Source organism: Diabrotica undecimpunctata, chromosome 5, assembly GCF_040954645.1.
Source record: "Diabrotica undecimpunctata isolate CICGRU chromosome 5, icDiaUnde3, whole genome shotgun sequence".
NCBI lineage: Eukaryota > Metazoa > Arthropoda > Insecta > Coleoptera > Chrysomelidae > Diabrotica > Diabrotica undecimpunctata.
Window position 1 is genome coordinate 12,282,285 of NC_092807.1, and position 14,128 is coordinate 12,296,412.

Here is a 14,128-nt window from a genome sequence, read left to right on the forward strand (position 1 = left end):
CTGGATTACCGCAAGACCGAGATAATCAACCAAAAAAGAAGATGTATTTGGTGAGTTTTTGTAGTAACTTTCTTGGGTGTGAATCTGTCTTTTTAGTTTACTCCTCCTGGTTAAAAAAACAAACCATAGATTACAGTTAAGACCTACACAGTGTTGTCTATTGTCCGCCATTCAAAATAGATCAAGTAGTCGCTACGCATCGTGAGTACTATATGTATTTCGTTTTCTGTATATGAACATTTTTGACTCATTTTTATTTAATTTTAAGCAAACCAGAGCACTGTTTGTGGTGATTTTTACTACTGAATATCATTTTGGTTTCCGACGAAATATATTTGAGACCGGCAGCAAAAACTGAATCTGAACCGAAGTCGGCTGCCTTCGGTTTCCGCTGAAGGAGTCTTCTAGGAAATCGCACCTTTAAGTAGAAAGCTTAACTAAGCATATTACATATTACCTTTCTCTCTCCGAGTATGTCTTCGGCCTTGCCGCTTCCGATGAGCTCCAGCTAGATTGACACATAGCGTAGTATTATATGAACGGAGACAAACTTTTAGAGAGAGAAGATAGGGATTCGTGTATTCGCGTTTGCTAGAGTGATCCTTCGGTCGATTTATTTTTATAATATTCTCAATTACCAAAAGAGAGTTTTTTGGTAAATGAGAAAAATGAGCTCTTTTTAAATTAATCAATAGCCCTTAATTTAAAACAGTTGTTTTTTCTAAAGTAATTTTAAGCCTGAAAACATATTTATATATCACATAAAAACAGGGTGAAACTTCACGGGGAAAATGACCCCTGAATTACATGTATAAGTTTAAAAAATATCGTGATATAAATAACAGACAACGATCAACTGAGCGGTTTTTTATACAAACACTGTTTTTGTTACTTTTGCAGGTTCTAATGAGAAAGAACACTTTAAATATAGGTACTCTTATTTTTTAAATAAAAAAATCATATGTAACCAATCAAATAAGACCCAGAGTTAACTGATATAAAATAAACTACTTTAATAAAAACTTTAGCAAAACATTGTTAATAAAATATGCCGTATAAGTATTCAATTATTTTATACGAAACCTAATATATAAGAGTATGAAGATATAGTCTAGAGGCCAGCTAAGGGCCACCGCGGCCTTTTCAATTCTGATGGGTGAACTTAATTTTTTTTGTATATATTTTTGGCTGCTGATTACGAATTTCGAGGGTGGATTTCGATTCGAGTGGTAAAAATATTGTTATAAGCAATTTATTTTTCTATAAGGATCTAGCTCGTAACGTAAAAGGGCTAAAATTCTTTTTAAATCAAATTTATTCCCTGAAAAAAAAACAAAGAAAATTGCGTTTGCTAAACTTTAATTTAATAACTAAAACTCGAGATATTGTAGAATTAGTGCAAAATGTTTGCAAAATAAGTGTTTCTAAGCTTTTTTTTATCGTAACTGAGCTTTTTTGTATGCAAATGAGCATTACATTGCTCTTGTCCCATTTTAAAGTTTAATCTATAAACTTTCAGACAAACTTTGTTATATTACTTTATCTTTATTTGTATTAATGTTATACCCATTTAAAGTTGTAATTTTCTTTAAAAAGTTGTAAATTAATTTGTTTATAAGGGTTTTGGCAAATTTAAGCAAAAAACATTTATACTTTAATTTACAGTAATGATAGAAGAACTAAAAAGGAAGACTTTGAGTTTGGTAAAATGTTCGTGGGTTTATTTTTGGCCAAGAAATTGATATTTTAAAAGCGCGCTCAGAGGCGCAGGATCAGTTCGCGCGTACCTTTTCGCTGAACATAAAAACATAATGTTTAACTTAACTATGCCACAAGAAAGTAGTTTCAGAACCTCGCTAAAGATAATGTAATTTAATATATATTTAACATATCGCGATTTCGAATTATTGGATTAAAGTTTAGTAAGCGCCATTTTTTTTGTTTTTTTTTTTTTTTTCAATGAACAAATTTGATTAAAAACAGTTTCCTATCTCTTTGAGTTTACGAGCTAGAGCCTTATAAACAATTAAATTTTTTACAAAAAATTTTTGACCACTTGGATCGAAATCCATCCTCAAAATTGTTAATCAGCAGCTAAAAATACATAAAAAACTTGAGTGGACCCAATTGGCCCTTAGACTAATAATGGAATCGTAGATAGAAAATAATATATACCAAAAAATAAAACTACAACTCCACTTGTGGTATTTAGCAGCTCCTTGCTATACGTAAAAATCCAACTTGCCAAAACGGCTTAAGATCTAAGAAACTAACTAAAGCAGAGACAACGGTTAACAAATGCATATAGGAAAATAAAATATACGGAGAGTAAAATACAAAATCAACCTGATTTTATCGGAAATAGAAATCTATGTGGTCATCCACATTTGAAATGCATGAATCAACGGTGAAGAGTATTTAAGCTTTAAGGCTTTAGGCTTTAAGAATGGTATGAATCAAAGGATAAATAAGCAAAGATGCTAATACAGAAAAACATATTATTGAATATTAAAAGGATTATTCTATTTTTCATTCGCTGAAAAGTCAGTGTTCGTTTTATTATTTTAAATAAATAAAATCAAAGCAAGATATAAGAAACTGATTTATCTTACTCATTTTTACACTAATATATTTGTGCTAATATGCAGATGATACAGTTATGATTACATATGATATATATATATATATATATATATATATATATATATATATAATGGTTTTTCTCATTAGAATAACAAAATAGACATATTAATAACAAATGGGCAAGTACCAAATTGCGATGGACATATCTGTTACAGGGACGACGCCATTAAGTACATATAAAGATATCTTACTCGCCTGCGTTCCTATATTCATATTCATCATCAGATTCAAACCAGAATCCACCGGAAGAACTTGATTTCTTTACTCCTAATTATTAATAATAGCATTGTAAATAAAAATTGACATAAAAAAGTTGTATTCACAAGTTGAAAAGCCGAAAATGTTAACTTGATCATATAAAGATATTGGCGTATGATTTACTGATCCTAACGCATTATTATTTTCTATTAAAAAATTAATTATATGACTATAGTTAAGATTACTTTGGCACTTCAAACAATAATTAGTTAATTATCTTTTCTTCTTTCTGTACTTTCTACTTCCTTGATGGGCTTGATGGGGATGTCAGGTTATCATCTTGCCATCTTTTTCTTGGCCTTTCTATGCTTCTTCGGTGGTTTGAGTTTACCTCGTGATATTTTTACTAATGTCAGCTTCCTTAATCTACTTATCTAGCTGCTCCACTCCTTGTTTTTATCTAGTATATTTAAAAAAATAATAGTTTTGCTGAATGTCTATTCCTAAAGGGTTTGTGATTCACATTTTGTAAATGCGGTATTTATCATGCACAAATCTCTCTCATACTTTTTTGTTTTGGCTAATCTAATAAGTATTTAAAAGTCGATTATCTAATATTCCGTTCATTTTTTTTTTGATATTTTTTCGGTGCTTGCTGTTGATAATTGTTCACAAGGATCATCTTCATTCAATATGCGATCAAAACCTATGTCTTTCTTTATTTCCTGTCTAAATGACTTTATGTTGATCATCCAAAACGAAGAATTTGATTACTGAAATATATTAAAATTCTTTTTTTACACACAAGAAACATGTGTGCCATTTATATTCAGGGATTCTACAATATTCACTGCCTTCCCTCGCTCAACTGTTTCCATCTCTCTCTGTTGTCCCATTCTCCATCGTTTAGACCCCTCTTACTAACGGCGTCGTCTACTTCGTTCCTCCGAGATCTTCGGGGTCGTCCTCTTTTCCTCCTTCCTATAGGGCTCCATTCGGTTATTCTCTTTATCCACCTGCTGTCGCTAGTTCTTCTTACATGTCCATACCACTTTAGTTTTTTTTGTTCTATATATGTTAGTATGTCTGTTTCTATTGATGTTCTTTGCTTTATTTGGTCATTACTTCTCTTATCCATTCTTGTTTCTCTGCAGCATCCTCGCAGGCATTATATCTCTGTTGCTAATCTTATTGTTGTTTTTCTTGTGTATAATCCAATTTTCAGCCCCATATGTCATAATACTTCGCACTAATGTTTTATAAATCTGTGCATTTGTCTTCATATTTAGGTGTCTATCCCACCATACTGAATTAAGTTGTCGGATTGCTGTTCTTGTTTGTCCTAATCTTTGCTTAATTTCTTCCTCTGTTGTTGCCTTTTTCGTGATTATAAACACCAAGTATTTGAATTTATCCTTTCCTTTGATTGTTACGTTGTCACCAATCTGTAGATCTTATGTCCTCTTCACTTGTAGATAGGTACTCTGTTTTTGCGAGGTTAATATCTAGGCCAGCTTTGGTATATTTTTCTTGTAGTTTCTTCATGATGTAACTGAGGTCTTCTTGGTCTTGTGCAATCACTACTTGATCGTCTGCAAAGCTTAACGTATATAGGTATTCGTTCCGTACCGGTACTCCCATGCCTTCGCATTTTCTTTTCCATGTAATCAAGGCTTTCTCTAAGTATATTTTGAATAGGGTTGGAGATGTGGAACAACCCTACAGGAGCCCTTTTGTTGTGGTGAAGTCTCCTATGATTCTTTTTCTTATTTTAATGGAGACTTTATTTTCTTTATACAGAGCTTTTGTAGCTTTTATGAGTTGTGTCTGTATTTCTAATTTGTACATTGCCTCCCATAGTTCTGACCTTGGTATAGAGTCATACGCCTTTCTCAGGTCCACAAGTGCCAAATGTACCTATATCTCTATTTTTTGCTTTTTGCTTTTCCAACAGTTATTCCAGTGTATATACAGGTCTATACATGATCTTCCTGCCGTGAAGTCTGCCTGATCCTCCCCGATTTTGCCTTTTATCTCTTGCTTTATCTTTTCTCGCAATATCTTCCCATATAATCTTCCTATTGATGATATTACGCTTATTCCTCTGTAGTTGTCGAATCGTTTTCTATCTCCTTTCTTAAATATAGATGTCATATATGCCTCTGTTCATTCCTTTGGGAGCTGTTCTCCATTTATGGGTTTCTGAAATATCCATTTTATCATCCGGTGTAATTTTTTTGAGCCGTACTTTATAATCTCAGGTGAGATGCCTTTAGGTCCTGGTGCTTTCTTATTTTTGATTGCTTTTATGGCCATTCTCATTTTCCTATCTGTTATTTCTATTTCTTGTTGTGGGGATGCGCTTCGTCTTCTCCTGTTTTCTTTTCCAATGAATTGTGGTGTTTGTTCTGTTAACAGTTCATTGTATATTTCCCAATTTAATTTTTTCTTTTGAGTTTTTTTTTCAATCCTCTCATGACTTCGAAGTTCTTGTACCTCCTATGTATGTTTCAATATTTACCATACCGTTCTTTCCCATTCTTCAACAAGTGTGCTAACACAAACAAATCATATGTTTATTACTACCAGAACCATCTATAGATCACGCCGAGAACGCTTGATTTTCTTCTTTCTTCCATGAGTTGCAGTATATTGTCATTTATCCAACTTTTCCTCTTCTCTTCATTTTCTATTAGATGTTCTCCTCTGAACTTGTTAAAGGTTTCACATATATTCTGGAGTAATTCTTCTGGATCATATGTTTGCTCCATATTACTTAGCTTTTCTGAAAGAATCCGTGTGGCTGTCTCTTTTGTTTCCTTATCTTTTAGTCTTCTCATATAACATTTTTTATTACTATTCTTTTTTGTAACCTTTTTAAAGCTAAACCTAAATTTACCAATAACAGGAATATGATCTGACGATACGTCAGCATTATGTACGTGTTCTATCTCAAAGCTTCACAATTTTAGAATATTGTTAAAATTTTTAATATTTCTTGTAATAAAGAAATAGTTTTCTTATTTCTACAATTAGAAGGGTGAGTCATGAGGAACTTTACATACTTCTACCATATGTAGAGTCCCTCAGGGAGCATATCATGTGGCCACTAAAAAATGTCAACTCCTCTTCTTTATTAATTAACAGGGTGATTTGTGTAATTGACCATTTATTTCATTTTACTGTAGTGTTTATACGGGTCATTTGATTTTTTAAATTTTTGCATGATACAGTACACTACTATCAAGCATTCGACTGGTAATAGCTAAACTAAAAAATTCCAGGACTGGCTTTGGAAAAATTAATTTAGGGATTCGTATTAAATATTACACCCTGCATAAATTTTTTTTAAAATGCAATAAGTGATTTTCAAACTACATAAATAGCCAATGAAAACGACATAGGCGACAATGTTGTCGCACTTTTATTAAATTTTTAGTGAACGATCAAATCTTACCAAAAATAGAACAACCATAATGAAGTATCAAATTATAAGGTATTAATTTAAACAAATGTTATAAATTTCAAACATTTTAATTAAAATGAGTTCCTACAACATAATCTAATACGTAGAAAATTAACATCTTTACTGTCACTTTGTATTATCTCTACGATAGAATCAATTGTTTTTCAATTTTAAATTTTTACTCATAGATCGTATTGGGGCATTATTTTCGATAAATAATAAATTAAATTGATTAAAAAGTCAAACCTCTTGTATGTGTTAGTTTTTGTTGATTGTAAATGATTAAAATTTTATGTCAAATAATAATACATTGCATCAACTGTACTAAATAAAAATAAATCTAAAAAAGTTTAAAATGAAGGTTGGCGTTGACCGTTTGACGTTTCTTGATATTTTATACCCATTGTCATTATTGTCATTATCAATTGTTATTTATGTGTACAAGAATAAATATTTCTTCTGTCATATCTACGTTAAGTACATTGTGTTAGTTTTGGTAGAGCTTTTGTTCCTTTCGTTCAAAATGCCACATCAGTTTTCGACCACAGAATATGCAGACATAATATTTGTTTATGGATTCTGTAATGGGAATGGTAGGGCTGCTAGTAGAGAATATCGCAGGAGATTTCCTAATCGTCGAACTCCCAGTCATCCAACATTTGGGTCAGTTTTTAATTATTTGCGAGAAAATGGCACTTTTCCTAGTGGAACAACAGAGCGACATGTAGATGAAGCGCAGGAAGATGACATTATGGACGCCGTTACTATGAACCCTACAATAAGCACTAGACAAGTAAGTCGAGAACTCAATGTTACTCAATCAAAAGTAAGTAGAGTCTTACAAAAAAATAATCTATACCCATATCACATTCAAATGGTTCAGCGACTACATGCTGGAGATGAGATCGATAGGTTGGAATTTTGTAGATGGATTAACAATAATCGACCAACGCTATACAGGACACTATTTACAGATGAAGCCCAATTTACCAGAGACGGGATAAATAATTCACGAAATTCACATGTGTGGGCAGAAGAAAATCCCCATGCTATTCGAGAACGTCGTTCTCAGTTAAGGTTTTCGGTTAACGTGTGGATTGGTGTCATAAATAACCAATTAGTAGGTCCTCACTTTTTTTATGGTCCTTTAACAGGGCAGGTCTATTTGAACTTTCTACAAAATATTTTGCCGAATTTGCTTGCCAACGCGAACGTTGCCATCCGAGGGATGTATTTTCAGCATGATGGGGACACCCCCACACTTTTTACTGGCAGTGAGACATCTCAATAATGTTTATGGCAACAGGTGGATAGGACGTGCAGGTCCTATTTCGTGTCCTTCAAGATCCCCTGATTTCAATCCCGTTGATTACCATATTTGGGGACGATTGAAGCAACTAGTTTACGCAGTGAATATTAATAACCGACAACAATTAATTGATAGAATTATACATTGTTGTAATACTATTAGAAACGATCCCCAGAGTATCCGTAATTCAATACGTCAATTAACAATTCGGCAACAAAAATGTGTACAGGCTGCAGGGTTCCATTTCGAAAATCTATTTTGAATTATTTTTATTTTGTTACCATTATTGTATCTTTTCCAGTTCTAATTTATGGGTTTATCATAACTATGTACATATTTTTAGTTTTTTTTTTAAATTGTTCTTCGTTATTGTTAGTAGTTACTGTTTTTTGTTGTGCAGTGACTCAGTTTATCATTTCAATTAAAATGTTTGAAATTTATAACATTTGTTTAAATTAATTACCTTATAATTTGATACTTCATTATGGTTGTTCTATTTTTGGTAAGATTTGATCGTTCACTAAAAATTTAATAAAAGTGCGACAACATTGTCGCATATGTCGTTTTAATTGGCTATTTATGTAGTTTGAAAATCACTTATTGCATTTAAAAAAAATATATACAGGGTATAATATTTAATACGAATCCCTAAATTAATTTTTCCAAAGCCAGTCCTGGAATTTTTTAGTTTAGCTAATACCAGTCGAATGCTTGATAGTAGTGTACTGTATCATGCAAAAATTTAAAAAATCAAATGAGCCGTATAAACACTACAGTAAAATGAAATAAATGGTCAATTACACAATTCACCCTATTAATTAATAAAGAAGAGGAGTTGACATTTTTTAGTGGCCACATGATATGCACCCTGAGGGACTCTACATATGGTAGAAGTATGTAAAGTTCCTCATGACTCACCCTGTATACAGTAAAATACATCTACAGATGTTTTCGTTGATAAATAGGTATTAATTTATATTTATAAGAACATAAAACTTACCCATCATCGCTTCCTGCACTCTTTTCTCGAGAGCTTGATTCTGACGTCTCAGTTCTTCCATTTTTGCTTTAGTCGCATCTAGTTCCTCTGCAGCAGTCGTATACTTCTTTTCCAGATCTTGAGAAGTTTTTCTTGCCTGTTCAGCTTCTTTCTTCAACCCAATAATTACCTATAAAATATAATTCATTTATAGACTTCGTCACCAAAATCATTTGTAGGTATATAGTTTGTTGGTTTTTGTAGCAATTTGATTTGATTGTGTAAATATGAATAACCTCTAGTTGATTTTCACAAACATGGGAATAGATTTACCTTTTCGTCTGCAGCGCTGTGGGCAGCAGTGTTACCACCGTCCTTGTTAACGCTTTTCTCTTTCTCCAGTTCCGCTTGGAGGTTTTGGATCCTAGCCAGTAATCTCTTATTTTCTCTCTCTTGGGCTTCTTTATTTCTCAGTTCTAAAGCCAACATTTGTTTGGTACTCTGAAGATCATCTCGGACTTTGTCTATATCGTCCATTTCATCTATTTCGTCTGTCGCAATTTCTTCCTGTAACGGTAATTGTCATTAATATACCCTATAATTTATATTTTAAAAAATAAATCGTTATATAACTTACTGGAGTTATACTAGCCATTGACATTGACTTTTGAATCTGTTCTTCTATTGTCATTTGTCTTCTAAACTTCCTCAAACCGTCAAGAACAGGTTTACTTCTATCGTTAGTTTTGACCTTCTTGAGACATATACCTTTTTCAATCTAAAACATTAAAAAAAGCTGAAAATTTAATATGTAAATAACTGTCACACTTTAAATTAAATATGGGTGCCATTGGTAGAGATATAGAAGTATTATTTAGTCTCTCCTTTAAATAAGTAACAAAATATTATAAAGTTGTAATTTACCATTTATTTTTCGGTATTATCTTTTAATTGCCATTCTAAATAAAATAAAAGGTTTCTTAATATTGTTCTGAAGCTATTTTCTTTTGGCATTTTGAAGTAATTACTATTTAAATGGGAATAAGCTACAATTAAATGTTAAAGTAAGTTTATTGAAGTTTCAATTTCCACTTCGGAAATCGTTCTCAAAATACAAACTTAATTGGCATATTTTGAATTCATTTACCGCCACTTGACAAAAACAAGTTACAACTTAGTACAGGTCATATCAATTTTTATCATTTTGCTTTAAGAAAATCATTTTCAAATTGGAAATCCCAACGTCAAATACAATCAATGTGGCCTATTCCCAAAAAACAAATAGTCCAGTTACTGAGGCTTAAAATATGTTAATACCTCCGAATTTTGACGTGACAACGTCTTAAATTAGATTGTGGCTCGGAGTCATTCATGAAAAAGTGTAACGCCCGCTCACGTCTGTTACAGTGAGTCACCGAACGAGAGAGAGGCCCGCCGAACCGGCGAATGCCTTGCGTCTCTCTCCCACTCAAACATGATCGGTCCGCTGCGCGCGCAGCACTAGAGAATTAGGCGCGTTGAATCGGTGCGTGCTTCCGTGCTTGTGTCTCTGTCTTTCTCGAGCGTTCTTGGCGTTCAAGACACATTACAGCAGAAACACTTCCTTTCATTTCATATTTCTCCTATCATCGTCCTATCCTCAACAAAATTACTCAAATAGAAATTAGTTAAGTTTAAGTTTACATGTACAATGTTTTAGTAAACAAAATATATTTCTATAGTTAAAATTTGTACAATTCTTATTTTCATTCAATTCCTTGTTCCTATTGTGCAATTTAATAATATTCATATCAATAAATATTCTACCGAGAAAAAGACGTTGTCACGTAAAATCTTCGCCCGTAAAACCGACTTTACAGGCAACCGATTTTTTTTATAACTGCATCGATTTCTTTGAAAATTTCAAATTAAGCTTATCTTAACCTCCACTTCAAAAGTTATATACGCTCTAGGTGCGCTTTTTGTTTTCAAGGGGTGAAAACTACCCCTTATTGAAGAAACTGAGAAAAACACGGATTTAATTATTTTATGCACTTAAATCTTATTTATTCGCATAAGGTAAATATTGTAATGTGTTCTCTAATATGAAAATTAATTATTCACAATTTTCAAACCTTAAAACCCTTTAAAAACCTTTAAAAGCTAATACTTTTTATAAAAATAATATGAAAAAAAAGTCGTAAAAGCAGCTTGAGACATTTCAATTATGTATTTAAATACAAATAAAAATTAATACCCTAGCTATACAATAATATTTTATTTATTGGAAATTTTCAACCCTTACAACCACCCTTATGACAAAAATTAATTAAAAAATATTTTTATCGGTTTGAAACATTTCTTGAGTGCATTTTATTTAACGAAAATTAATTTTTTGCATATAAAATAACTTTTCATTATAATTTCAACATTTCAACCCTCACAACCAATAGAAAAAATTTAGTTTATAATATATTACAATTTTTTTATTTTCCAAAAAACTAAAAATAAATAATATTTATATAAAACGAGGTATAAAATAAATGAATATCTATTCATCATCGGAATCATAATTTTCACCGTCCAATTGGTCTTCGTTTACTGGAGGACAATTTTGGCAATTGTCACTACAGCATGTTCCGCATGTTTCCGCATTGCAAAATAATGCCAGCCTCCGACAGCCACACGCTGATCCGCAACCTTTTGTACAATTGCAAAAAATCATTTTCAGCAGTTCCTCTGGAGCTGGTAAATGGTTAGTTCCATCGCAATCTCCAATGCTCCAAATTATAACATTTTTCCATGCTCCAAAATTTATTCTAAAAAGTACTATTGGTTTTTTTACAATAACTCGGTTAATTTTGATGCTACAACATGCATAAAAAAACGATTTTACAGGTAATTTAACGGGCAATAAGTATAGGAATGTTAAAACATTCTAAAGTCCTACATGTTTAAAGGGTGAAGGGTCAAAGGGTCGGAGACCAGTGGTTCATGCGCTATAAAGCAAACTTCAACCAACTATATCTCCGTTATTTTTTAAGCTACAAAAAAAATTGACAAACGAAAATTTTTGTTAAAAAAAACCTTTTTTTTGTATTCTGTCATTTTTTACGTATCTTTTATAGGTTTGAAGTTATTATAAAAAAAAAATTTTTTTTAATATTTACAAAAAAAAATGTAATCATACTTTTTTCAAAAACTGGGTATTCTAAAGTAGCTAAACTTTTGGATCATACAAAAAACACTAAAATAAAGTGAATTCTATAAGGAAAACAATTTATTTCAATCCTAGTGAACATGACGTTAGTTTTATTGCGTTTTTTTTTTACAAAAATTTGAGAAACCCATCGTTTTTTTGATCGTATCTCACGTACAGTTGGTGCAAAGGACTTTTACCACCACTCATTTTAAAGATCTTTTCAAGCTCTTTTAAAAATATTATATGAGTTTTGTCGAAAAATGTACCCGTTTTCCGTTATTTAACGTTAAATACTCGTATTGAAAGACAAAAACAAAAACAAACCTTTGAATAGCCACAACTCAGTTAATATTGAACTGAAAATATTTATTGGAAAGCCAATCTTTTTGTTTTTTTATGAGCTTTAATTTTAGTTTTAAAACATGTTTTTTTTAACGAAAAATGACACTTTTCAACAGCGAATAACTCAAAAAGTATTTATCTAGTGAAAAAAATGTTTACTAAATTTTTTTTTGAAATTTGTCCTTCTATCGAATAGCTTGGTTATTTTGAGTAAAAAAATTTCCACCCTCGAAAAGGGGTGGCAAACACCCCCAGGGTGGAAGTGCACATCGTCACTATATAACTTTTGTTCCTTGAGTAATTATTTACCAACACACAAAATTTCAAATGAATCGATTCAGTTATAAAGAATTCGGGGGTAAAAACCCTCAGTAACTATACCTACTTTCATTAAGCGATGCAGGGCGTATAAACAAAGATAAATTTAACAGATGATTGTTAAAGATGTTCCAAATGAGTCTAACTCGTTCCGATAAGTAACAGTATAATTATGACACTTTATTAATTTTTTTATTTTCTCAACTATTAGTGTTTATTGCATAGTATATAAATTATTTTTATCACTGAATACATAGTAAGTAAAAAAATAATCCGATTCATAAAATTAATGAATATTTTATGCATACATGCAGTAACAGTTCTTCAAGAATATTTAAAAATTAACCGAAATGTCCATCTTTATTTCGTTACTGCCGACGTCGTCGGAACTCATACAGGTTCGGACACGATTTAAGTAGGTATTATATTTCGGTATTGAAATTTTGTAATTTGAATCGATTTGTGAGTATATTTTTAGTCATCTTGACAATAAATTATATTTATGCTGTTAATGTTGAAATAGCAATTATTTGTTGTGCGATTTAAAACTATTTAAGTAAATATATTTTAATTTGTATAACGACCCTATCTATACGTGATTGTGATTACTGTAACAATAACCACGGATTTCAATAACTGATATTGAAACCAAAAATGTCATCCACTGATTCTGCTGATGAATTGGTTGAAAATACATGGAGTCCTCCTCGAAAACGAAGTAAAAGAAGCCCTCTTAGCGTTGAAATTAAAGAAATCATTTTAAATGTTTTTAAATGTGAAAGACAAGAAACTCCCGGGTTGGTGGTTGAAGATATTGTGAAAAAAGTAGCTAATAAAGTTGGAGTTTGTGATAGAAGTGTGTTTACGGTGATAAAGGAATACAAAACGAATCATCAATTCGCTGGACCAAAAGTATGTCTGACCCGGAAAAAGAAGTTTGACAAAATTGATGATTTTGACAAAAATGCCATTAGAAGACTGGTTCATAATTTTTTTATGAGCAACGAAATACCCACCGTTGATAAGGTTTTAAAGAAGGTGAACTATGACCCTGATTTGCCAAATTTTTCGAAAACCACATTTTACCGAATATTGAAAAACTTAATTTTCAATACAAACGTAGGGGAAGAAACGCTCTTTTACTAGATAGAGACGACATTGTGATGTGGCGAAGAGAATATCTTCAAAAGATAAGAGCTTATAGACTTTACGTTTTGTTCTGATGACATATTTATAGTACCTACATATGCATTCCCCAAAATTTTCAGATTTAGATAATTTAACAGTGACGAGTCACGACATATTAATAATTATATAATTATATATATATATATATATATATATATATATATATATATATATATATATTATATTATTTCAACATAATTGAGTAATAAGTATTTTTTTTGTTATTATTATTATGAAACTTTTTAGAATTGTACAAACAACTAAGTATAGTAAAAATTAAAAATAAAACTTATATTTTTTGCAGGCACTCTGTACATAAAATTGTTGGCAAAAAAAAAAATTCTTGGGTTTTTCGCCCTGTATAAATGGTTCCTATTATCGGATATCAACTAAAACAATCAGGTTCTTTGTCGAGCACTTTTGCAAAATTAAAATATAAATTTCGTATTTTATAAAATAATACATATTCTGACTAAACAAAAAGATAATCCCAAATGCGGCCCT

The 14,128-nt window shown here is 31.3% G+C and overlaps 1 protein-coding gene across 4 annotated transcripts in view; it reads right to left on the reverse strand.

Moving 5' to 3' along the window:
• The window catches only part of LOC140441059 (uncharacterized), a 130,662-nt gene that overhangs the window by 16,742 nt on the left and 99,792 nt on the right, over positions 1-14,128 (reverse strand). For 2 of the 4 annotated variants that reach the window (XM_072531483.1, XM_072531480.1), the window contains 4 exons: positions 9,233-9,373; positions 8,929-9,162; positions 8,617-8,785; positions 2,839-2,910 (listed from right to left, as the gene is read on the reverse strand). In XM_072531483.1, coding sequence (XP_072387584.1) covers positions 2,839-2,910; positions 8,617-8,785; positions 8,929-9,162; positions 9,233-9,373 — 616 coding nt within the window. The remainder of the gene's footprint in view (positions 1-2,838; positions 2,911-8,616; positions 8,786-8,928; positions 9,163-9,232; positions 9,374-14,128) is intronic. The other 2 variants (XM_072531484.1, XM_072531482.1) reach the window with 1 other exon arrangement.